Consider the following 27,228-nt stretch of genomic DNA (forward strand, 5'->3'; position numbering starts at 1 on the left):
GGTATTTTATATTAGGAACAACTTTATATGAAATCAATTGGCTTAGCTTCGGTTTCAGAAGCAGACGACGCTTCACTGAGTTTAGCGGTTGCCACCAGAATAATCGCCAACTTCCGAAGATAAAAATGTCGAATGCTAATTCCGAATCAGCTTTTTCAGACTTAGGCGGAAAATAAGAGGGCATAGTCAAATATGCATGCATTTATAATGGTAGCTGTACCCTTAACTGCAGGTAATATTAATAACAAATGAAATATTCATTACTCATTACGCCTCCGCGGTGGCCCAGTGCTTGTGGTGTTCGGCTGCTGGCCCGAAAGACATGGGTTTAATCCGGGCCGCGGCGGTCGAATTTCCATTGAGGCGAAATGCTGTCGGCTCATGTACAGTGCGATGTCAGTGCGCGTTAAAGAACCCCAGGTGGTCGAAATTTCCGGGGCCCTCCACTACGGCGTTCCTCATAGCCTGAGTTGGTTTGGGACGTTAAACCCCCATGAACAAACCAACAAAATTCGTTTCTCATTATTAAGATTCATCGCCTCATCGCAATGCGCATTTATTCTTCACCGGTGCTAAGTGAATTTACTGTATTTAACTATGGTCACCGTAATTCATCATGCACTACAGGTCATTATGGTTAAGCGTGCATGCATCGATAAAATACACGAAAATAAAAACACTCCAATATTACACGCACTCTCACACGTCCCACCTTAAAGTGCCGATGCAATAAACGCCTGCAGTGCTCCTTTATGCAACCCAGAAAGCTTGTGAGGCTGCGGGCTCTCATTACCGCATTTCGTTCGCTGTCGACGAAGGAAAGGCTGGGAGCCGAAGGGACTCCTGTACAGGTCCGGCCGCAAGCCGGGCGCGAATTTTGTTGCATAGCTTTGCCACAGGTATCCGGGGCCGCTGTGGGAAAGGGTCTCGGGCTAAGGCACCGCGTCGACCAACGCAGCCAGCTCACGCGAAAACAAGCAGACGCTGACTCGGGGGCGTGTCCGCCATTAAGAGAACCGCTTGCGGCCGCTAATCGCCCATGTCCGCGCTCGTCACGCGCGTGGTTCGAGAATACGCCGGCGCGGTGGGCGCGCACGTGCGGGCGGGCTTCGCGGTGTCGTCGCCCCCGGCTGCTGTAACCCGACGGCAATTTGGCAGCCGCCGGAGCGAATACTGCCGCCGCACGTTCTTCGACTGCCCCCCTCCCCACCCGCGTCGCTCTTTACGTCCGTCCACCGCGGCGGCGCCGGTCAGGTGATTGCCGCCCGGACTCGTGCCAAAATTGCGTCATTAATTATTCACTTCCCCATCTCGCGCGCGTTTCGCCCGCGCCGACTACCTTAAGTTTATAGTTTCCTTGCTTTATCTTCTGCCGGCAACACTGCGCTATAATTAACTGGCGCCTGCGCCATAGGAAGCCATTTATGCATTTTTTAACCGACGCCGGCTGGGCATTCTTTCCGAGCCATTCGCCCCCCCTCTCGCCGCTTCGCTCCTTCCGAAAGACCCGCGCAGTCTCAGATTCTCTCGTGCCCTGTCAGCGCGGCTTCTTCGTTCCTTTGTTTCGCGCCTCGGTTCGGCACTGATTTTCCTTCGGTTCGTTCGTGTCGCGCGGCTCGGATACGCTCCGCGCGCGGGGGACGTGTCGTCCTCGGTTAAACGCGCGCTGTGCGGGGCTCGGCGCGGCACGAGCGAGCTAGCGCTCGAGAAAGCGGCTGCAACAGAAATCTTGATTGCAAGCGAGAGGCTAACGAGGACCTGCTTCCATTGTTGCGACACTCGCGCGCCGTCGGGCTTGCTCAACCCCTTACCGCGACTGCAATGAGGTTGTTAGGCGCGGCCTTTGTTTGTTGGCCGGCCGCGCAAGCCAGCCCTGAATAGAAGCCGCGCGGGCGCCCAGAAGTGATATTGCAACTGGCTCCGCTGCAGAACAAAATGTCCTTTGCGGCGTCCTTTATATTCGGTGCAGTGAAACGGGCGGCGCTTGTTTCTTGTTTTTTCCGCCTCTCAGTTTACTGCAGGATTTTTTTTTCGAGGGGGGGAGGGAGTTAGTTGACGCCAGTCATTCTTTGACGAGCACAATAATAACTTTCCCCATAGTAGACGCCGGAAGTCGTTCCTGGTTTCGGAGTATGAGCTGACAGAAAAGCGGCACCTTTAGCGCGGGTATCCAGGCCCCTGCTCCGCTACTCTTATTAATATTTAAAGTAGATCAATTTCAGCTCGCAAGTAGCATGTGTTCTCAGTAAAAAAATAAATAAGAGACACTGTACAGTACAATAAAACTTGCAAGACTGGTGATGGTGGCATTAAAAGACTGATGATTTCACGTGTGTTTGTTGGAGCTAAGGTAGGAGAAAGAGATAATAAAAGAATAGGCAGGCAAGTTAACCGAGTTGGGGCCTCGCTTCACAACCTAAAGCAGTGCAGAGCGAAGAGATTACGAAAAGTGAGAAAGAAAGGGAGTACATATTGTGCGCAGGCACAGGAGCATGCGGGAGAGTCTTCCCATAAGTTGATAGGCAGTGACCGCCATATTGGAGCATCGCTTGCTGAGTCATCTGCCGGTAGCCCAAGTGTGCCAGCGTTGCGGAGAGCAGCCGCTCTTCTCAGTATAGTAACGGGGGCAGTCGCAAAGAACGTGACCTAGCTGCATTGCCTTCCCAGCCACAGGAGTCACGGTATAGGAGTGTCGACCGTCCCGATTCGAAAATAATAAGCTTTGTGGGGGACACTACTAGCCACAATACATACAGGAGAGTAGCGGTGCGCCGGGACGGTCGAAGGAGGTCCAAGGGGTTCAGGTGATAAATAGAAGAGCGGCACCGAGTACGCGTTAAAGGTGGCGGGTGCCAGTCCTTTATTAAGAGCATGCCTGCGAGGCTCTGATGCTACCTGGTAACTTTTGTCGTGGAGAGAACAGACGCGCAGTGGTAAAATGAGTTCGATGACGGAAGAGCTTTATCAACTTGGTCGTTAGCAGTTATAACCCAGTGGCTCCGTAGCCATCGAAAAGTTACTTATCGATGAGCACCGGTGGTTTCTGGTCTTCGTGATGCCGGGCTCATTGAAACTATTTTCTGGTCGCCTTTGAATGAAATAATAAAACTTACTGCCGAGGGCGTTCTTGGCCGGAGCGCCACGGAGAGTCGCAATATGTGGAGCAATAGATGACAATCTCCTTATGTTGACTGTGTACATGGGATCACTACCGCGATGACCACAGTACCAATAGAGACAGTGGATATAACAGGACCGTGGCTTATATATCGACGCAATCCTTCCATTTCCCGTACAATAAAAGCAAAGAGATCTGCTGGAGAGTAGCCGGCGATAAGGGAGATTTCGGTGTCGGTGAAACCTTACTGTTCGTCGACTAACTGACTGAAATCCGAGCGGAACCTCAATAAGGCAGTGCCACTTGAGCCTGGTTTTATAAAGACTGGTATTTTTTTGTTTGGTGACGTCGATATCATAGATGACTACTGTTGGGCAGTCGTCATTGGCTGCGACGACTGAACGGATCATTATGTTCGCAGTTTCGTACTGGCCAACAGCGACTCCAACACGCTGCGATTGAGTGCGTCTACTGGCAGCCCATTTCTTTGCGAGATCGCTGTGAGGGAAGGAGAACGTGCCTTCTTGTCCACCCTAAGTGGTCGGTAGCTCAGCGCAGTCAGTTTCAAACGGGTTGCTCGACAAGTTGCCGGAATTTTAGACTGGTGTAGCTTAGTGCCTCCCTTTCCGTGTCAATTAATCGGCTGCTAAGCTTCATAAAATTCTGCCCATTCGAGTGCGACCTGACATGGGAGACCTGCAGAGGGCTCCACATCCATCGCCCTAAAGCAGGGCTTCGCAAGTGCCAGGCACCAAAAGAAAATGCTTTGAATACAGAGTAGAAAAAAAGCGTTATGTATTTCGTCGTCATTCGATTCCCAAGCTACAAAAAACGTTTGGACTGCGGTTTAAGCTATTAGCAATATTCGATCAACGCCACACTCATCCATCGATTCCAAGTGAGAGAAAGAGCTCGAAACACGAAGTAGCAGTTTAAGACAAGGCCCGTCATTCGCAAGCGCTTTCAGTGACATGTCGAATGTGACCATTAAAGTCAGTTGCTGCAGTCATGTGCATAATTAACGTTGGATAAACCTTCCGCGTTGCGGCTGCTTTTAAGGCGGTACCGAATTTTTTTCAAAGGAGCCGTATAGAAAACTTAATTACGTACAAGTGCACTTTTGATGGCCAGTGTCACTCCTTGCTGAGTACGGGCGGGTAAATTAAGAAACTCTGAGTCAGTCGGCTTTAACCAAGCGTGTCAAAGCTTCACGAGCCTCATGTATGTTTTTCTTTTTCTCTGCGCTGCAGACGAGCCGGTGTCCCTCGCTGTGCACGTGGGCAGCCAGATCGACCTGCCGTGCAAGTCACTGCTGGCCAACGACCTGCCCCTGCGCATCAACTGGTTCAAGGACGACTCGCCGATGCCCGTGTACAGCGTGACGTACGCGAGCAACCAGAGTTTCCATAGGACCAACATCATGCAAGGCCGGCACGCGGCGCGCTCCGACTGGAGCCAGCGGGCCTACTTCAGCGTACTCGGCTCTCCGGCCACACTCAAGGTGAACGACCTGTCCTTCCAGGACACCGGCACCTACGTCTGCCAGGTGGTCATCAGCCGCGGTACGCAGCGAAACGCCACCGTGCACCTGGTCGTGGTCGGTGAGTGCAGGCTCGTGCCTCGTCTTTCCGCCCGCATTGTAGTGCTCGGAAAACACTTTTCCGAGTACTACAACGTCTTTTAATGTGGATACGTTGGCGCCTACGCGACGAGCAGCTGGCTGCTGCGACGCTGATGAAGGCAACGAGACGACTCTGTATAAGCGCTATGCAGTGAGTTGGTTACGCAGTGTAACTTGCATAGCGTGCTGTGCATGAATTCGAAGCTAGCTCGGAGATCGCCCTGTCTTACAATTGGAATGGCTTGCGCTGCATAAACGAAGCCGCAAGAGTTTTCAGTAATCTTTTAGTGGTGATTGACCCTGCTATTGCGAAAGAAAGAAACTGGATCGCAGCAAGTGAATTTGGTTCTGGATACAGTCTGTGGTTGGACTAGTTAGTGATACGTAAACACGGTAAAAAATAGTGCCCCTTGTGCTATTGTTCTATTTCTACGCGCTGTTTAAGTGCGCAGACACTAAAGCCCCCGATCTCAAATTTCTCTGATGTTTGTCTGTCCGAAGCCTCTCTCCATGACCTTAAGTGTTCTCGGGAACAGCAAAATGGGTCTCACAAGCCCCACCGGTAGCAGCACCTGCCATCGCAGGGCAGTGGCGCATCGCTTAACCGCTGCACCACTGCGCCACGAGTGGCATGAGGACTCCCGGGGATCTATGAATGTGATTATGGTAATAACCAATTCCGCGTATCTGGGCAACAGCCCATTAACGCTATAGCGTCATACCATTCAGGCGGAGCGTAAGTTCGATTTCGCCAATCTTTGTCTGAAGCCTGCTTGACCTTGAAAACCGAGCCTCAAACCAAAACCAAAGTTAAAACCAAAGTGCTAGCGCACCTAATTCACATTTGGCTTAACCACGCTAAATTATCCGCCATTTTTCATCGTGTACCTGCCAGAAGTATCAGGCATCACGAGCTACCCAGAGTTTGTCGCCGGATTCCTACAGTCGCGTTTAAAAATTCACCTTCAGCGTTCATCAGACGGATCTGTCGTTCCCAAAACTTTTTAGTGAGATGGTAATTTTACTGCCCGGAAAAATTACGAAGTTAGCGGATACATGTTAGCTGAGGCCATATTAAAGAAACCCCTGTGCATTTATCAACGTTGCAAAATCTGCTTAGTGAGCAGCGGCAGCGCTTGTGGAATTTCATGACTCAAGAATTTCCCGAAGGCAGTGTTTCAGCGATCAAAAATTCAACAACGCAGACTGATGGGCGAGTTGGTACGACATAATAAGGCTAAAACAGCGCACCTGCACAAAGGCGAGGGGAGATGAGACAAGACAGAGCGCTATGTCTTATCTCACCTTCCCTAGTTCTTGTGCAGGTGCGCTGTTCTAGTCTTATTATGATCAAAAATTGTAGCGGGCCATCCGAGGCCTCCTGTCTCTCACTTATTATTGTTAACTTAAGCGTGGCCTTCTCTGTGTCCTGTCTTGGCGCTAATTTTCTAGACATAATTTTTCGCCAACTAGCCCAACTTAGAACTCCGAACCATTTGTGACAATGAGGAAATTTGGTTTACAGGTCTCATATCGGCCCACCGCGATGCGACTCAAACAGAAATGGTATGCAAGGTGTACAATAACGGCAGGTATTTGGAGCAGGGAACGGCAAAACTGTCAGATGCCACATTGTAGGTCCTCTCTCCACCGTAGAGCAGCTATAGTTAAGCTCAGTTGGTCATCAGCCAGAAATATAGCTACTTGGCAGGTATGTTTACCACGTTCACAAAGCTTCTCAGAGCTTCCTTAATGGTGGCGTTCATTAACGCTGAAAGGAGTACTTGGCGAAACAAAATCAAAACACTTGGTCCTTATTTACAGACTCTGCTCGTCGAATTGCCTCACAAAGTACATAGACGGAAGGCGCTGCCCGAGTACAACTGTGTCCTTTCCTTGATTTTATTCTTGCGAGTTGACGGGTTCATTCCCTTCCTCATGCGTCCGTGCTTGTGCTACGGTAATTATGCGCCTAACAGGGCAAATATATGTCAAGGTGAAAACAATAGAGCTGGCTGCCCTACCCAGGCTGAAGCGGATGAAAACAGGGAGGCAATAAGACAAAGAGGGCTCATTCGCAATCGCACAAAAGGAGACCTTGCTTTCACGGATGGCGCCCTAACTTTCTTTCCCCGTATAGGAAACTTGAGGAGGGCCTTCGGGGCATTGTGCGGCGATGCCGTGTTAGGCCGGCGACTGAGAATAATTTGTTCAGACAACAAGCGGTCACACTGCGTTCATAGCGCGATGCAGAAAGGTTGTATTTGAGCACTTCAAAAAGGGCCCCGAGGCAAACATGATGGTCGACTGTCTCATGCTTTCTTTGACGTCGCAAGCAGCGCTGTGGTCACGTCGGGAGGAACAAAGTATATGCTTTCTGAAAAGTCACTTCAGACCCGCGGGCGCTAGAAAAATGTGATGTTTCAGGTTGAAATGAAAAAAAAAAGAAACGCAGATGTAAAACGACACGTGAACTTAGTAAAGAGTTGCAATCCTAGCGACTTCGAGAAACGAGTTATCCTCCAGTACAAGACAGAGGAAGTCTTTTCTGACTTCCACCATTGCAATGAGTGTGATGATAACTTTCACAAGAACATATCAAAGTTGTTCGGCCTCTAATTTGTTCTCGATGACAGCGCAAACGGCCGAATGAGATTGAGAAGTTAAATGGCGCATTCCTAGCGCAGCTCCTTTGAAGGTTTTTGTAGCCTTCAGCAGAAACAGTTACAGACTACTGTGACGAAAGGATGACTGCGGTATATATTTGTTATCGTAGATTGCTCCCCATTTCTGTCATGCTCGTCGGCCAGCAAGTGCAAGAGTGCTTCAGGGGCCTGCCATGCTTATGCTATTGTGAACATGCCACCGTGAGGAGAAAGACACTGAAAATTCACAGTCAATGTCTCTCCACTGACCGCTATTGATCACACTCAACCAGTCACTGTCACGAAGTTACCTTTCGTAAATATGCCTGCTGTCATTATGTCGATAATGTGTTCGTACGCAAACAAAACGATGTTGATGAGGTGAATACATATTTCAGGTAGAAAGAGCGCACGCTCAGAGAAACTTCACAAGCACTGTGTTTACATTCCATTTCACTGCAGGAAAGTTAGGTGTGTTTTGGTTAGGGTTGGCAAGTTAGCAACTCATATATCGTGCCATCGTTTCTCTGTTCGGAAACTAGTCTTTCTTTTTCTGCTACCAGCAGCAATGTCGACGAACTACTTACAATGCGAACCCCTTTGGAAACTTGTCTTCGCCTATACTTCAACCTTCAGGAGCCTTCAGAGCTCCCGTGTGATTTGTCGCATTTTCTTATTATATTCAGGATATAATGTGCAACCGCGGACGTATATCACAGACGAAATCGCGATTTGAGGCTTGTTATTTAGGAGATATGAGGCATAAAGAAAGTAGCCCGAAAATGCCTTGAACCTGCAGAGCCTTGAACCGCCGCGGTAGATTTGTGCCTATGGAGTTCGGCGGCTGAGCTCAAGGACGCGGGATCGAGTCCCGGCCACAGCAGCCGCATTTCAGTGGAGACGAAATGCAAAGCGCACCTTTTCAGACGAACCCCAGCTGTAAAAATTAATTCTCAGCCCTTCAATACGGCGTCTGTCAATAGCCCACCTGCAGCATAGGAATGGTTAATACCACATACCATACCATACCATACCATACCCTACCATATCATACCATACCTTACCATGCCATACGAGGTGCCTGTTTCAGGAGGCTGTTGACCAGAGGCGCCTTGAAGTCAAGCATTTATTCGGACAGCAACATGAACATAACAGCCAAACGATTCAGGGGCTTCGCTTTATAAAGGAATCCTGGCTGCAACCGAGGCATGTCATTCGTTAGCGATACAATAACACACGTGCACACTAACCGCGTACATCAGCTACGCTGCGCACGGTAACAAAGTCATAACACGCGTGATAATCTTTGGCCAGATACAACAGAGGCCTGTATAAGAAATATTGTTCGTATTCTTGTTCACAAATACACATATATAACACCGCGACATTAAGGAAGAGGGACAAACACGAGCGACACAAACACAAACACAAACATTATCCCGTCTGTCGCGCTGTTATTTATGTGCCATGAATCAACTGGCCCGGTTAGTTCCACTCTCGTTCATAGCTTTAGCCAATTCCGACGAATTTCAGTTGTGTCGTCATGGTGCCTAAAAGGTTTCACTTAAAGGGACACTGAAGACAAACTGAAGTTTGCCTGCATCTTTAGATTACTGCTTTATAATGAGAAAAAGGCTACATTCACAAAAAAACTGAGATTTTACAGGCCAGGAAGTCAAAAAGTGGATGCAGGTACTACCACTACCAGCTGTTTTCGCAAGAAATCTTCAACGATGTCAAGACAATTTCGTTGCGAGCAGATACTTGAGGCTAGCTACATTACCATTGACTTCCAAACGGCGATCACGGAGTCCTTTTCAATCTTGATGCCAAAAGTTTGAATAGAGCGTCAGGAAGAATTTTTTTCGTTTCTGAATCCAATTTTTTCAGCAATAGTATGTTTTTTTTTCTGTCCAACAAACATAACGTACACCAAAAGAGCCGTAAAGTCGATTTTCACAAAGAACAAAACTTGATTGATTTGTCCGAAGTTTCGCTTGGAACCCTATCGCTTTCTTTCGAATAGACACGGGCATTGAACGCTAATAAAAACTAGAAAAAACTGAACAGTGATTCGTGGCAGTGCAACCACAATAACGTTTCTCGAACCTATGAATGCAAGTGCAATCCTTCTGCACATAGCAAGCTGGAAATAGCATAATGCACCATGATTTATGAAACATGAATAAATTGATTGATATTTTGTCTAATATGTCATCAAAGATGGGTTTATATAGACTCACTCATAAGTGGACAATAAGCGGTACCAAATCGCGATGTGGGCAGGTGGCATGGTGCCTCGATGCTAGCTGTCCTGCTCAAAGTGACGACTTACTTTGTTTGACTGGGATGCTTCATTTCTGGGTGCGGTTGTCTGAGGCTAGGCTTCATTGTCGCTCAATGTAGCGTAGTTGTTCCCACCCTAGATAGAAGGCGCTGGTGACGAGTATCAAACCATCCCATGTCAGTTATTGCTCGGTATGAAGGGTTAGCAGTAAATGACGGTGGCCAGTGCGGCCGTGTATATCTAGGTTATAGGCTTCAGTCACAATGACGGGAAACGATCAGTCTCTTATGTATACATGTGGCAAACTTATATCATGCCTGTGTGACTGTGGGCGCTGTCTAACAGAGAACATGAGGTCATTTTTTCCCCGCACTTCGTCAACATTACGCAAAGGTATTTTCTTTCATATACTGTTACCGATCCTAAAGCATTTATAAGCACTTAAATAAGCCTAGTTTGTTATAGATTTGATGCAGTCAGGTTGCGTGCATTCAATTGGACTCGTAAAAACCTAACTTCAGCAACTCATTTCACAGTGCCAACTCCGAAAGACGACACTAAAGGGGCTGCACAACAGAAGCGCTGCGCTGTCTGCTTTCCAAGTTGGCGCTTAAAGTTAGTCAAATTTGACCAGCTAGCCCGCACAAGTTTCTTAGCTCTCTTAAGTCAATTTGCTAGAGTCGTCTCGAATAACTCGTGCTAATCACTATTTACCACCCGTGATTAAAACCAAGAAATAAAAAAGTACTTCAGTAGAAAACGCGTCCGCTTAGCACATTTAATATTATTGGCGGGAAGGTCAACATAAGTGCTATGCCGTAACGCTTTAAAAGCGCTGTACACCCCTCTATCGCATCAGTCGGGAGAAAGCCCGTGAAAAATTTTCTTAACTCTCTTTTATGGACTACCTCTCAGGCTCAACTTGCGCTGATTGAAGTTGCCGGCATTCCGTGACGGCACTTTCAACCCCGCGCAAGCCTCTTGTGCAAGAAGAACGAGATTTTTTTATTACAGCAGCTTCACCGCATTTTCGTTGCGTCACAGCATAACGTTTATCTATGTGCACTTCGTATGTGTTTACGACAAAGTATGCTCATGTCAGATGTCAGAAAGCAACACGTACGCTGCCTACCCCTGACCCGCAAGGCAGTGGCATAGGAAATACACGAAGGCCTTTTTGCGGGACAGAGGACAACGTTCTTCAGCCACAAATAGGCTTACGGCTCTTTGACCGTGCGTTACAGCGTACTAGAAAGGTCAGTGTAGCGCGCGGGAGAGACTGCCCATGGGGCGCTAGTCCACGCCAGAGGGGAACGAAGCGGTGGCGATGCTATCGCCCACTCCTGAACGCGTTTCTATGGCATTCCGGGTTCGTCTGCAAACAGAAATGGTTACGCGTTGCTTCGCATGCCTGGTGCATAAAGCAACAAAATTATTCTTTTAGGCTGCATAACCCCCCCCCCCCCCCCCTATTCTGGTTCACTATAGTAGCGTCCAGCGTGTTCTGAAAGTCTAAAGAAAGATCGGAAGGTATTTAAATCTGCTGGTGAAGAACAGTATACGAAGTGTTCGTATTCTTTATTCGAGTGAGGAAAAGACTTATACCAGCTCTCTCTAACAAAATAAAGATGCAAACAAACTTTTGCACAAAGGATAAAACATCTAAGGCACAGACTGAATTTTGAAATGTACAATAAATTCTGATTATTGCTATATACCGCAAAATAAGCTATATAAGATGCTATTACAACATTCGGCTATTCACAACAGCTCTCGTTTATTTAAAAATGCATTCGCGTTGTCGTGTAAGCTACACAAGACACTATTTCCCCCTCTGACTATGCACCAGAACTTGCACCAGAACTCTTCTCAGTTTGTTAACACGCGTAAGTAGAAAGAAGAACAGCCAGCTCGGTCAGAACTCGTGGGAACTACCGCATGTGAAGTAGTAGTAATAAATCGTAGGATGCTGTGGTTAAGCCCGGTTTAATGCGCTGGCTGAGCGAGTCGCTTACGCCGCTAGCTAACCGCATGGCCAAGTCTAGCCAAGCAGATTGTTCGCATCAGAAATACCACCAAAAAAGTTGTAGTGGTTTAATGTAGTTAAATCGAGTATGCGTGCGAAAACATGTGTTTAGCCTGGCTGGCTCATGGCTCGGTCGTCAGCGCGTCTGGCGACGATGTTATACTCAGGTTAAGCTCTGATCGATATTAAGCTGATCAGATCTGTTCGCGCCGCAGATGGAAGTTGACGAACACGACGATATGCAATGCACAACGCGAGAGTGTGTTGCAGTTTAACACGAGGCGTGATCGGCTGCGGCGATATCATAGTGCTCTCGTTCAGTGGCCATCGAAGCTGGTCTGTTCGTACCGCTGCGGGTTCGAAACCCAGTTGCGACAATACTTATTTTATTTCTGCATGAGCTGTCACCATTTTGTCCAGGGTCACCCTCAAGGTCACCCTCCCATTGGCTACAGCTGGCGCGACGCTCCTCCTAACTTGCCCGAGCTTACCTGAGTTACTCCGAGGCTTCACACAAGATTCTTGGCGGGGACCGTGTTAAGAAGTGGTTTTGCACTAAAAGATCTATCAGGGCTTTTAAAACAACGCTAGGGAAAATATCATCAGTTAAGTTGGGACCGCTCGTCATATAAATAATACCATTCAATTCAGTGTTCTCGCCCAAAGATCAACGCATATGGACACGCATTACATGTAAACAAACGACTCTCTTATCAATGATGCTACTAGATGTTGGACAAATTTTCAGAGAATTTCATTATCAAAACGATGACGTAGTCCCTGTAAAGCGTGCACTGTTGCAATGCTCTATTTTGTTGGAGAAAGCGCACCCACAGGAGAGAAAAAAAATGGCAAATTGTTAAAAAGACGCGCATTCGTGAAAAGACGAAGACGAGAGTAAAAGGCTTGCCGGTGGTGTTGGTCCGGTGATTTCCAGAAGCTGGATGCACCGCTTCACGGCTTCTCGATGATATAACTTGCAGGCGAAGCGATTTGGTGAGAAACAAACTTTTATACAGGCTATTTACAAATGGGTACAAACAAAAGTCAGTATACGGCCACAACTATCCGCGACCGGCCTAGCCGACCGCCTGCACAGAGGCGAGGAACACCGCGTCCCAACAGTCAAACTGGCGCGCCTCGCACCAGCTCTCAACGGTCACTCCCTCCGCACTCGGCCAGACCGAGCGCCTGCCAGCTAGGAGTCGCTACAGACAAAAGCACACGGGCGCGGCTCCCTTCGTGGGTACACCCCGAAGATGCCCGCGCCCCTTTCCACACGTAAATATAAACTGCTAACTGCGGCTCATCAGTTTTGATGAATAGAAAAGCCCAGAACTGATGTTAGCGTTTTCCCTTACCCCCGAGTTCGTCCCTAGGTGGTCTCGCAATCATTCGCCAAGGGGACAGGGGTCCAAGTTCGAGGCCGGCAGATAGCCCCGCCGTCCGGAGCGGCGAAGGAAACCGTAAGGACGAATGGGGAGACTAACCAAAAAGGCATGAGTCCCCTTCTAACGGCATGCACCCAAAGCAAAAACAAAATAAAACAAAACCGGACGCGCAGCCTAGGTCACTGCCCTCTCGCGGAATATTCGCAACACATGTAGAAAAAGATGCGACAGCGCGCCGAACCCTACAACGAGCATGTGCCTCAACAGCATTGCTATCGCAGCGAATGTCTTTATTCGACCTGGCTGACCTCGGACTGTTCTCGCCGCTGCTCCCGTCGTCCCAGTTTCTTTCAATAAACCCCAGTCTTACATTTGGTGAAGTTGCTGGGTGACGTCCCTGAAACTCCGCAGTCGTACTCTCCCGACACCTGCCATGCTTGACGACGTTCACCATCAAGCCGTGCAAGTGAGTAAAGCTGTTGTCTGCGCAGGGTCCCTTCGCCAACGGGGCCCGGCCATCTTCAGCGGGATCGATGAGAAGGTTGTCGATGATCGGCTCCCATCTTACGAACAGTTGAGCCCTTACAACAAATAGGCCGATGCGACAAAACTAAACATTTTTTATCTCACCGGCGTGGCTAACCTGTAGTATCGGAACCATGAGGTGGACATCCGAACTTGGACTGCCTTCAAGACGAACTTCCCCCAAGTCTTCGGTCGTCCGGCTGTCCGGGAAACTCCGCGCCGAACAACGCTTGCTCGAAGAGTCTCCGAAGGTCGTCGAAAGCTTCACAAGCTACCTCGCAGATGACCTTAACCTATGCAAACGTGTACACCTGAAATACATCATGAAACAAGATGAAACAAATCTTGAAGGGTATTGACGACGACTCCTTTCAGATGCTGTTAGCTGGCCACTTGCGCACCGTTGCTAAATTCGTCAACCTCTCCCAAAGCTTCGAGGAGCTGCGCAAGCAGATGACCTTAACCTATGCAAACGTGTACACCTGAAATACATCTCGAAAAAGATGAAACACATATTGAAGGGTATTGACGACGACTCCTTTGAGATGCTGTCAGCTGGCGACTTACACACTTTTGCGGAAGAAATCAACCTCTCTCAAGGCTTCGAGGAGCTGCGCAAGCAGAGGATCCTGACTCGTAAGCAGCCCAAGCAGGTTGAGTCGTTTTCTGGGGCGACGCCAGCAGCTGACACCACCTCGCTGCTGCAACAGATTTGTTCGAGAAGAAGTGGCTCGTCAGCTCTCCCTTTTACCGAGCCCTCCAGAGCAACCTCCATATTTAGCTATGGCTCGTTGACATGCAATCCAAGAGCAGGTTACCGAGGGTCCGCCCGCCGATCCACCACATACGACGACGTCGTCACCAGACCTCGGCCGCCTACCTCCCCTTTGCCTCCAGTACCTGTGCGAGCAGCGGCTCCTTATCTTCGACCAGCTCTGCGAGACAGCAAATCCTGGCGCACCACCGGAAACCGGGTTATTTGCTACACTTGCGGCTTGCCTGGTGATGTGCACGGCTTTGCCGTCGTGGTCTATCAGTCTCAGACCCACCCACGCAAGCTCACGCATACTGACCTTCCACGAGTCAGTACTCCGAGCCTGTTGAGCGGCTGTTAAGTTTTCCTTTTCCCCTTGTCCGTTCGGTCTTCTCCAGACACCGTTCCCCTTCGCCGAGACGCCGCTCTATCTCTCCTATGCGACGTTTCCCCAATACTACTCAGGAAGTAATTAATTAGGTGCCGCAGTTCCTGAGGCGCGAACTGCGCCCCCGTCGAAGTTTCAAAGGCTTCGTATATCACCTGCTAATCTTATTGAAGTTTGTGCGGAGGGCATTTCTGTTGTGGCACTGGTGGACACCGATGCTGCGATTTCTTTAATGGACGAAAAGCTCTGCCAGTTATTAAGGAAGGTAAGGACGCAAATCACTGGACTATTGCTGCGCTTGGCCAGCGCTCAGCGCATCAAGCCGTCCACAGCTTGTACCGCTCGGGTTGTGATTCAAGACTTCCTCTACATAATAAAGTTATGGTGCTGCCTTCCTGTTTACATGCTGTTAATCTGGGCTAGGACTGTCTTTCACGCCGTGAAGCTATTACCGCCTGTGCTCGAGCTGAAGTCGAGTGTTTTGCTCTGCCCAATCCTTTGCCGGACGCTACTCCTTCTGTTTCATGTGTTAAAGCTCTCGCCGCCGAAGACATAGGCTTTCCTCTATGCTCTTTTGTCCTTGTTCACTGTCCTCTTCACACCAGCCCATACTTTTCTGCACCGCAATTGTCATCCACTGTCATACACCATACTGACTGTATCCGTTGGCCTCTCAGTACTGTTGGTCTCTAAGCCACTTTCCTCCCCTACCGCTTTGCGCCTTGGTGATTGCCTCGACAGTGTGGAACCCATCGCATCCGCGGGGAGCCTGACGATACACCGCACCTCGCCATGAACGCGCTCAGCTCTCCTGCCTCTACGCCAGATCCCTCTTCTACCGAATTGTTCTTGCGCTCCATCGACGCCGATCTTCCCCCGGCACAAAGAACAGAGCTCCTCACCCCCTTTAATCAGTTCCGCTCTTCCTTTAACGCTCACCAAAGTTTCTTGGGCGGAACTTCCACCGTCACCCACCGCATCGACACTGGTGCGCACGCGCCGCTACGGCAGCGCCCGTATCGTGTGTCTCCAACCAAGCGCCAGGCTATTGCAGAGCAAGTCGCCCAAATGCTTCAGAACGACGTTATTTAGCCCTCAGGCAGCCCCTGGGCAACGCCTGTTGTGCTTATGCAGAAGATGGCTCCGTACGCTTCTCTGTCGATTACCACCGCATTAATAAGATCACGCGGAGGGACATCTATCCCCTCCTACGCTAGTCGATGCCCTGGAGCGTTTGCAAGAAGCAGAACTCTCTTATTCCCACCATTTATGTTCCGGGTACTGGCAGGTCCACATGGAAGCGACTGATCGCAACAAAAAAGCTGTTCTGGCCCCCGCCGGCTTGTATGAATTTACTATGGCGCCTTTCGGCCTTGGTAATGCCCCTATGAACTTCGAAAGGATGATAGATACCATTTTGCGTGAGCTAAAGTGCAGGATGCGCCTATGCTACCTCGAAGACATTGTCGTCTTTTCACCCGACATTGGCACCCATCTATCCCGCCTGAAGCACGTCTTGAACTGCCTCTCTGACGCCGGCCTGCAGCTCAACGTGAAAACGTGTGCCCCTACAAGCACGCACGCATGCGCCCAAGTACCAGGCAGCTCTGCAGAAGCCAAAACTGTCGTCAGTAAATTAGGGTCCGCGTTTTTAAACGTGTTCGCACGCTGGAACTATATGTCATTGAAATAAAGCAACTCAACATTCGCCTCATTGTGAACTTTGTTCAATATGTGGATATTGGGCGTGTGTGTATTGTGTGTGTAAACTATTTTCTGGAAACAAATGAGCGATGTGTTAAATAGCTTTTACTTTAGGGTGTAGGGGGGGACAAGGAAGAGGAAGCAACAACTTCATTGAAAAAAAAAAAGTAGAGAAGTGTCTTCGAAGTCGCGGGCAAGGTAGTTTCGCTTAAGATACAAACAACTGACTCTAATGGACGGAGTCGCGAACTTAGGACCAATCGTCGTGTACACGCCGCTTGACGCAGGCCAAGAGTTAAAACTGTGCTCACGAGGCTTAACGCCACGTTTATTGCCAGTCCCGTGATCGGCCTCTGCTGAGTCAAAGGGCGTGTCTGCTGCATTTTGACCGACGCCCGGACACACACTGAACCGCGCGGCTGCCTCGTCGCATCCACTGAAGCTCCGTGTCACAGGCTAAAACACTGGCGCTTCAAATCGAAAAAAAGTCTCGTCCGCGAAAGGCAGCACGACATTCTCGGAGAATCTGCCTCTGACTAATGTGACACCCTAACAGCAGACAGCTGACCGGGCCTTCCAACGTCGCCCGGAGAAACAATTAGGCTTATTGAAGGCAGGCGCGTGGCGACAGCCAGGAACGCGCCCTTCCATCTTTCGGTCTTGACGCCCGTACGTTTGCAACAAAATTTGGCTGGCAGCAGCCGGGCGGTCCACGCCGTAATCTCGGTAAGGGCGACCGTGCTGCTGCCGTAGCCCAGCGCGATTCGAAAGAAGCGTTTCGGGCACCTCCCCTTGGAAGAAGCGCCGTCCTTCAGGCGTGCACTGCTCGCAATCTCTCTCAAGCTCTCTACTTTCCTTTTGAGGCGCCCCGCTCTCTGCCAAAATATCTCTCAAGCGTTCGCATGCCGGCAACTGTTGGGGGTGGTCGGCAGCTTTTTAGGCAAATTGTCGGGTTCTCCGCGGCGGCGGGTTTTGTCATTAGGGCAAAGTGCTCACGAATGCTATGGTTGGGCTTGCCGCGTGGCTCCCTCAAGCCAAGGGTAGCGCTTCAATCAATGATTGTCGCTGACGAAAGCACAGGGTGGCGCGAAAATGTATTCAGAGCGCTTCATTCAGTACAATGACGCCTCACGACAAGCAAAGCCTCCTATCTTTACTCGGTGCTGAGGGGATTGCCTTCTATGTTTATAGACTGCACAGAAGGTTTCCGTCGTGTGCGCTATTTGTTACGAAGACTTCAAAGTCCCCCCCCCCCCCCCTCCGTTTTTTTAGGTGATTACCCACGATTTCAGTATTTCGTTTTATGCCATACTGATGTTATTTTTTTATAAAACTATTAAATTAGTTATACTTCGAGGTGTTCTTTGCCGAAGCTATCATACAGCACCTGTCTCCACCCAGCCCATCTTCTACAGCTTAAGCTTCCCCGCAAATGCTGTGCCTCCTTCCAACAATTGCTACAGTCTCCCTCTGTATGGCCCTTCAGCGAGGCCTTATGCTTCAAGCTTCGGGAAAGCCCTTCAGAAAAGTCGCCTTCCCCGAAGTCTGGCTAGGCCGGCAATTTCATTTCGCCGAGGAGTCTCTTATTTCATAAAGGTCGCCGCTTTCCCCATTTTTACTCGGACCGCTCCAGCAGTTGACGCGAAGTGTAGTATTCGCGCCGAAAGAGCAGCGCAATAGCGCACTCCTTACCGGAACTGGCCACTCTCGACGTCATCCTCTCCACTCTCGCAATCCGGCGCGTATAAAGCTAGAAGTGAATTCATTTCGCGCCGATTGCGACAGGCCAGCGGGGCGTCGTCTTTTTTGTACGCGTTTTGGCCATCTGGCCACGTAGCGGGCATCGCGAGAGCCCGGACGACGAGGAAGACAAGAATACGGCAATTTATAATGCCTTTACAAGGTTAGGCGGCGGGCCACGTCGGCGGAAGTTGTTGTTTTCCGTCCACGCCGAGCGTCCGCGGTCTCGCTCTCTCCGAGCCCGTTCCCGACAGCCCCGGTCGCCGCCTCTAGCTGCGAGCCCCCTTTTTTCCGGGAGCTCTCTCTCTCTCTCTCTACGTGTTTTCTCTTCGCTAACGCACGTCGTTGGGGACAGTCGAGGCCACGATGCTGGGCACGCAAGTCCAAGATTACGAGTTTTCTAAAGCAGACCGCGGCGAAAGCAAGACTGCTCGTCGCAACCGGCTGCTTTGTGCCCCACGCCATGGCGGCGGCAGCAACGCGCGCGCGCGGGTCGTAGCTGGGCGCTGGGCTCCTCCGCCGCAAAACGCCTCGGCAACTTTGCATATTTGATTACGCGCGAAGCGACGCAAGCGTAAACGAGCAAACGGTACGCTGCTGCGGAAAGAGGGGCAGGGTGGAGGGGGGAGGGGGGGGGGCGACCCGACGAGACGCCGTCGTTCTCTGGCAAAAAGAGAGCCCCCCCCCCCCCTCCTCAGAAAAAAAAAAGAGCGTGCGACGAGAATCAAGAAACAAGCGCGCAGTGGCGAAGGAGCGCGCTTGCATGTGCATGCCGCCACTCCTGCTGCTTGTACGGAACGACCGCCCTTGCCTCGCGAGAAGGGACTCGTCGCGAGGACATAACTTGATGAGTCCCTTCGTTCGGAGCAAAAGCCTCGTCGAGACACTCCCACGCGCGATGGCATAGCGGGAGCGGCAGCAGCAGCAGCAGCAGCAGCTCCAGCTAACGCAGCGGTGCGTTCGCAGCGCGCCGGATCGCGCGCTGGGGCTGGTTTCAGTATATCGAAGGCTACGTGAGGAGGGGAGCGTCTTGCGTGCAGCTGATCCGCTTGCGAATTCAGGGAACTGGTCCACGCTGGCGCGTTTCTCGCGACTGCTCTCCAGTCACAGCGCGCAAACAAGGACGAGGCCTTCCGGTTTCGTTTCTAAGGTGTATGCTCCTCGTCTTTGGTTCGTCTGTTTGTCCTTCTGCCTCTCTTCGTCCCGCGTATGGTGGTTCGTTTCGTTGTTCTTTTTTTGTGCACGTGTGTTGCGCACCGACATAACACACACGCACAGGACGCTTAGGCGACAAAAAGGGAACCCTGAGCAGGTGTCGGCTTGTTTGTTTCGTGAGTCCCCCTGGCGGACGTGTTTTGTGCTTTTGTCGCCTCCGCCGCTGCTTCTCTGCTTAGGATTCAAAAGCGCCGCTGTGTGCAGTTGTTTTTCCTGAGCAAAATTTTGATTGAGGATTGCGGGGTTGGTGGCGTGCGCTGAATGCATACTTGGATCGCGTGCTGGAATCTCGGGAAACCCCGTGCTTTTGTTTACCCCCTGCGCCTTCCCTCCACACGCGTGCCTTTCGCTTTTATCTCGGGAACCAGTGTTGAGGAACTTGCGGTTTTTGCGCTACGCGGACGTTTGAAAAATGAAATAGTTGCCCGAAAGCGGGGCTTCCAGTGCATACATTTTTCAGCGCGCATAGCGGCGCGTTTGTTTTCCGCCACAGTGAAGGGAGAGGGAGATGAAAGAATGGGCAAAGCGCGTGCTTCTGGTCCATGAAAAATACGGTGGCCGCACCTCACAAATATTGAAGCTCGGTCAGCATCGTTAGTTAGGACGCCGGCCTCCTTTTCGCGTTTGGTTTTCCGCAAGGAGCGACCATTTTGTAGATGACAGGCAGCGCACTACAGCGCACGAATGCGCGCTGTTTCGTCTTACTTCGTTCAGCCCACGTCTCACTCAAGCTAAACGCAGTTCAAAAGAAAGCTATGGCAGTTTTGAGAGATAGCCTTCATAGCTTTACCTGCACGGCATTGACGTTCACATGCACATGTATACAGCCGCTTTTACAACAAAATAATCCAGGCTCTTTTTGGAGCAACTTATGTTTTTATGTTGACTCTCCAAAAACGGTAGCCAAAAAAAAAAATCGGCCATAGTTTTTCTTAATTCCTCGTACGAATCTTTGTTAACTTATCCTGAATACTCGCGATAGGTAACAGAGAACCAGCCTTAGGCACAGACAGCTCGTGAAATTCCCCCCCTTCTGCAGCCGCTACTCTTTCTATCAAAACAAAAGCCAAATCAGCCTCTATATGGCGCTTTCGTTTCATTCTGTCTGTTCCTGATCCAGCTGATTTCGTCAATGCTTTTTCATAAATATTAACTTTTCCTTTTTTAAGAATCGCGCAACGCTGCCGACAGCCTGCTGCCACGCAAAAAAACAGCGAAAGCAACTTCTTTTTCAGCGAGCGTCTGGCCGCCTGCACAAGAAAAAGAAACGCTTTCTACTCTGTCATTTAGCGTGGAGCTAGGTCGGGTGTCTCTGAGGTCACAAATTTTTCCCGCACAAGCACGGCAGCATCGAACGGAAAAGCAATTGCTGTAGGAATTATATCGAAGCTTCGTTGCAGCTATTCTGGATTTCTTCTCTAAGCGAACTTGAAGACAGGCAATGATTTTTTTTTTCTTTCATATAGGGTCTCGTTCCCAGCTTTCTTTTTCAAAAAAGAAAAACACACGAAGTGACTAGTCTGTTTTCATTAGAATGTAGAAGTGAACGGTGGACGTGGATGAAAGTATGACTGAACCATTCACGCGTGACGTGGCGCAATGCATTTCCGCCCAGGATGGGAGATGCATCTTCGTTCGGTTCTCGCGTTGAAGTCCTCGCTTCGATAAAGGCAGCCAAATTGTTTGAAATTGTTTGCTTATTCATGTGTGCGCTCAGCAACTGTACAGTTATGGTGGCAGTTAAAACTGTAAACCACCACACTGTAAAGAATTAGCACCATCGCTGCAGTTAGTTGTCTATTAGCGCGCAATCTTACACGTGATGAGTTTTTCCCCTCAACTTCAGTAGCAAGACAACCTTCCTGCTTGCAAGTGAAAAGCGCTTTACGTTGGATCACGGAAGCTAATCTTCTAGTTAGCTAATGCAGTTAGATCGCGCGTTCAATAAAATAGCGCGGCAAAGCTTTCGTGCACACAAAGTATGAATTGCGTCTCGGCTGAAGAACGAAATTTTGAAATTGCTTGAACATTTGCTACCACAGTATGGGAGAATTCACGTCGATGTCACTCAATTTCTTTCTGACCTGCCACTTATAATTTTGTCTAGTACCTAATCCACTTTAAGATCACCCCATTTAAGCATGCTGGTGTCCGGTATATCTTACATTCCCGTCCTCAGCTATTTAATGTTTCTTCCCAACTGAAAATATAGCTTAAGCATTGCACGCGCCTCTCCCAGATACAATGTAATTCAGCCGCGTCTGCTCCCGACAAGTTCGTGCAACGCTGGCTGCAATGTACTCGTACGTGTTCATGTGTGCGCATGACTTGACCAGCTGAACCTGTGCCTTGCGAATTTCACACATTTTATAGCTGAGTTTTCATACCGCTAGAAGCAATACCTGGCTTTCTCATCAGTATGTCTACGTTTTATATTTTCGCCTAACTCGCTCGGCCGAGTAGGGCTCTAGATTTGGAAAGCTGATAAATATGATCCCCGAGGATGAGGTCCGAAGCCATAAGTTTTTATGGTATAGTATAGAAACCACAGCTAGTTGGTAAATGCTGGCCAGAATTTAAAAAAAAAGAAACAGCAACACAAAATGATGAAGCACGAAACGGCAGAAAGTCGCAAACTAAAATTTTCAAAATATAGAAGGTATAAAAACATGAAGTATTTCACTTCTAGGGAGGATTAAGAACGCTACCTCACTAACATAGAAATGAAAGGACCACTGGCAGACACAGTTGTCACGGCATTTATAAGTGATATAAGCCTTCCACTGGTTCTCTTGTAGTTTTATCTCTGCTCTTATAGAAGCCTTCTGCCTCATAAAAAAGTGGCATTACCCACAACAAGCATAATGAATAGCCAATTGCGCCGCAGGATTGTATTTTATTGAATGACAATACTCGCGTAACCTTATCTTAACGAGCCGCTACTAAAGCCCCTCTGCCGCCACAAGTTTGCACCCGACACTCGGCGGGTTACAAAAAAAAAAAAACACGGAAAGGCAAACGTTACAAAGATTCGTGCCATTATGCTCTTGACAACACGCGAACAATATCTGGCAAGCAACTTCGAGCTGAAAAGGAACGAACTTTTTGACGTGTTCTCTACGTTGGGCATTCCAAGCTTGTACATCTCTCTGGCGACAGTAGAACGAATATAAAACAGCTTTTACTCATCACTGAATACGAGGCCTGACGGCCATATCTATAAGTGTATAGCTTTTTTTTAGCTTTTGAGGGAGGCTGTGCACAAAAGCCAACACCATCTTGCGCTTTTCGACCTTTTATTCTTGGTCAGTTCATGCCTATCTTTTTCATTGCTCTTGTTTCATGGCTTTACATACCTTCTCTCGAGCCAATGCGATGACAGTGGTCGGAAAGGGTGCTGTAAAGTTCTCTTAGATTGCCCGGAAACAATGGAGTTAAGCCGAAGAATGCAAGATTTCGCTGAAGACGATAGCAATTGCATCCCGCCACTATGCCACCTTTCATCAGCTTAGAATGGCCGGATCAATAGTTTATTTTTTATTCTCTGGCGGAGCGAGCCTAACAAGCGTCATGTGTGGGAAACGTGAGCTTATTGTCCAAAACAGAATTTCACCTGCGCTCGATAATTCAAAAGAGATATCAAGGCAAATTCCAAGTTCATTAAGGACTTCTGGCACATTTACATCTGTATTTCTCCAACGCGTCCTTTCTACAAAAGCGAGAAATAACCATCAAAGGGGAAGACCACAATTATCGTCTCCATTCGAGCCCACCAGCAAGTGTTTTATCATCCTTACCGCGGAAAATATCGCTCAGAATCTGTGCCACTTTGGGCCCGATGCATACTCTATCCTTCTGTATCCAACCAATTTCTTCCGAACCTGTGCATGCCTGTATTGGCAATTTGAAAGAAAATAATTGAGGAAACGACTTATGTCGTATTCTGCAACTACTTCTTAATGCAACGTCATCGCTGTCATCTCTGACCGATGTCCCTAACCGCTGCCATCAATTGTCCATGGAAAACCGAATAAAAGGGATAATCAACATATATATGCTAGCGAAGGCTGGGCATCGAATCAGATTATCGTTGAGAAAGTAGCCGGTAGATAGTCCTTGAGTTCGGGTCGAGGAAAGAATGCCTCTTGAAAAGCCTGGGCAAAACTTTCTGCCAAGTGCTGCACTCGCAACTACTATCCTGAATAGAAATTTTGACCAATGGCTCTTAGCCGAAAAGAACACATAAAGCAATATGTTCTATGCTTTCTGCTCATCTTTCAAAATTTTTTTGAAAGATTTAACCTAATTAGAATCTTAACATCTTTATTCATTTTTTGCGAGAACAGGCTATACTAGTCCAAAATTGTGTTTTTTTTTTCACCGCCTACAAAGCTTCCTCACGGAAAAGGTCTGCGGAAAGAACAGAAAAAAAACATTCCTTGTTTTTGGAAAAAATGAGTCTCAAACGTTTCCGGATAAAAAAAAAATCATTGCCTAGCTTGTTGTCGCGAGCGGGTAAAGCCTTAAACGAACTGCAGGAAACGCGTAGCGCGTCTAGGATGGCTCGCAGATGATGGACCTTTGGGCGGCTGAATGTGCCCCTCTTTCTTCAGCCACTTCTTTTTTTTCGAGCGATAGGCAGCGCGCATGATCTCCCTGGCTGCTTTCGCGGATTCAGGAGCCACCGCCATCAGCCGCTGTATAATGCGGTATCGCATTTTCACTTCCCTTTGTCCGCAGATTTTTTCTGTCCGTCCCTCAGCGCAAACCACGAGAAATAATAAAAAATTTGCATTCATGAGCACGAAATATTGTGTGAAAGGACGGTTTTTGCAGGTGGACCCACCCTCCATGTACCTCAGAGCACGATTGAGGAGCTCAATGACCCAGGAAGCCGGTTATGCGCCTTTCGATCGTTTCCCGAGGCCCAACTGAGTCTAAACCTTGCGCTGGTTTTAAGAAAAGGAAAGGCGCATAACTTCTTCAATTGATAGGTGGGCACAAATTCCTACTCACAGCGCGATTGAGGTGTCCATTGAGCCAGTGAGCTAGTACAACACTTTCTACTCAGAGGCTTGAGACAGACGCACACCGCTGAAACCCGGGGAGTGCGGCTAGAAGAGCTTCCGCACTAGAAAACAGAGGGCACTTAAAGCTGCTTACGCGCTGCGAAGGCGGAAGCATTAGTGCGTCATCGTAAGCGTTCGACCTCGCCGCAGGTTTCGCACTGAGAAATGAAAGCAAGACGCGTCTCCGAACGCTGGTTCCACAAGCGCTGAATCCACAAAGGTCCAGAGTGAAATGCTTAGACATTCGGTCCGAATACCTCTCGCGATCTTGACTAAGAAACGTGTGAAATGTGGAACGATAAACAGTATTACACCAGCCGCAACAGTGTACGACGAACAGTTGCGTCCAGGGTGCCGAACCAGAACCAAACCCGTATTTTTTTGCTCGGAACCAGAACCGAACGAACTCATATTTTTATCGTCATCTTGTAACTGAACCCGAACCGGAACAATTCAAAGGAACCGTTTCGAAACGGCTCAGCTAGGAGTTGGTTCAGTCACACTTTTTTTGCAACCCGGCATACTTTTTTTTTTTCAGACCAAAAGAGACGTGCTAGCGCGTAGATACACCCACCAAAAGCTGTCCGCGTTAGACAGTGCGAAAATGACACCCAGTCTATGCCATAACGAAATTGAAGGATGTCTAACCTAACTGGAGCTCCTGTAATGCTGTCAACAACTAGAGCATTCTACTACAGATTGTGAAATCTTGAGTTTATTAGAGTCCCCTATTATAGATGTTTGCGTATGGTTGTAATCAAATTGTTAGCACTGCTCTAACTCATAAAGCACCGAGTGAGCCTTTCTATCTTTGTGTCATGTACCATAAATATGTGAAACATAGGTTCAATGGTCCAACCACGTTGTGCAACATTTACTTGTGGAGGCATTCGTTGTCTTAGACATCGGACGCAAAATTAAAACCACCACAATGACTCAACGTCTGTGGCGCCCGGCTGCTGATACGAAGGTCGCGTGGACCGACCCCGGCCTCATTTCGATTGTGCCGAAATGCAAAAACGAGCCTGTGCTTTGCGAGGTCAGCACACGTTGAAGAACCCCAGGTGGTCCAAGTTAATCCAGAGTCCTCCACTACGACGTCCCTCATAACCGTTGTGTCGCTTCGACATGTTGATCCCGAGATAATGTTACTGATATTAGAAAATGAAGGCTGCATAAATTGCTGCAGTTTATTTTTTCAGAACCCAGAGGCTCTTTGTTACACGCGACGGAAATAAACAAAAAAGTGGCCTCGTGGCAGCGGTAGAGATACTTAAGAGAAAGAAATTAAATAGCGATTACAAAAAAAGTAATCCGGAAATGCATGCGCTCGCTGGCACTTGCGATGATGATTAAGTACAGAAAGAGGATGTTGCAATGAAGTTTCCCTCTGATGAAATGACTGTGTTATGCCGATGCGCCGAAATTCTTGTGCCTACAAAAAAAAATTACATGTGAATCGCTTGCGGGCCGTTTTGTAACGCTGTTCTCGATCTGCTGAATATTGAATTCTCTGTTGGGCGGCTTATATCTGCCTCTCGCTATCGCGCTTCGGGTTCTTGTGTCCGTGTCTTTGTTCTTCCTTTCTGTACTCCCATGTTTTCGCGCTATTTCGTTCCAGTATCGTTCCAGCGTTCTTGGTGTCTGAGACGAGCGCCTCATGCTTTTTGACGCTTTTTACAGAACGCTTGGGTGACGGCACACGTGAGCATTCACAGCCCGCCTCGGCTGCATTGGATAAAATGTTTTTAGCACCAATTCTCGGCAAACAGTGGAAAAGCCGTCTGGAAAACGCGGTGAACTTGAAGCAACAGAACGAAAAAAAGGCTGAACATCAGGCGCATTTTTTTTCCGAAACATCACAAAAAACTTCTTGAGAATGGTATCCGAAAAACAACATAAAAAACAAAACAAAAACAAAACACGGTGTAAAGTGATGCGACAAACCTGCGTTATCAGTACCGGTTGTACTTACTTTTGAAGAAGCGTAGCTTGATGGGCCCATTGATGCATGATTACGAGAAAAACAAGCAGAAGAGACGCGTTCACAAGAGGAGGGAGTAGACAAGACGACGCTGGAAATAATACTGAATTTTACCCGCTGAAAATTTCCACAAAAGATCTAAGTGCACACGCGAGTAAACGACAACGCCGACAAAAACACATAACCACAAAAAAATGACAAAAGCATTTGAAGGTGCAGGTCTGTTATCTTGCACGTTAGAAACTATGTCCCATTCATGAAATGGTATTCTCCTTTAGTAAACCGGACCGAGCTGTCGTTGACGCATTTAGTGCCGAACTTTTTCTTTATTTTAAATCCTTCTAGAATTTTTCGTTCTACCTGTGTTTTTCCACAGCTGATAATTCTCCCGTGATTGAAGAGGGGGTTTCAGTCTTTGCAATAGATGCAATGTTTAGATACATTGGCTCTGTTATCCTGCTAGCTGTGACTGGCTGTACTTACATTTCCATTTTAATCTTATCGCCTCTCATTTCGTCTTCGAATTGGATTTCGCCATAGTTTCTTTGTCGGAGGAGGCTTCTGGGGGGCGGAGGCCTTTTTGAGGTTGTAGGTGGGTGGAAGAGCGCGAGTGGGAGATGTATATTTAACGGTGGGTGTCCGAAAGTGCACCCACTCGGCAGTGCCTCCGGAGGGTTGTGTGTGAAGGCCTTCGAGAGAATGTTGTGGGCTCAGGATAGTAGGTGGGAGATGCCTTTTTACCGGTGGGTGCCTGAAGGTGC

The 27,228-nt window shown here is 48.7% G+C and overlaps 1 protein-coding gene across 1 annotated transcript in view; it reads left to right on the plus strand.

Moving 5' to 3' along the window:
• The first annotated feature begins 1,039 nt into the window (after nucleotides 1–1,039).
• LOC144112937 (uncharacterized) overlaps nucleotides 1,040–27,228 on the plus strand; it is a 101,814-nt gene continuing 75,625 nt past the window's right edge. Inside the window, exons 1-2 of the mRNA XM_077645777.1 lie at nucleotides 1,040–1,226; nucleotides 4,369–4,719. Of these exons, the coding sequence (XP_077501903.1) occupies nucleotides 1,040–1,226; nucleotides 4,369–4,719 (538 nt within the window). The remainder of the gene's footprint in view (nucleotides 1,227–4,368; nucleotides 4,720–27,228) is intronic.

This window comes from Amblyomma americanum, chromosome 1, assembly GCF_052857255.1.
Source record: "Amblyomma americanum isolate KBUSLIRL-KWMA chromosome 1, ASM5285725v1, whole genome shotgun sequence".
In the NCBI taxonomy this organism is placed as follows: domain Eukaryota; kingdom Metazoa; phylum Arthropoda; class Arachnida; order Ixodida; family Ixodidae; genus Amblyomma; species Amblyomma americanum.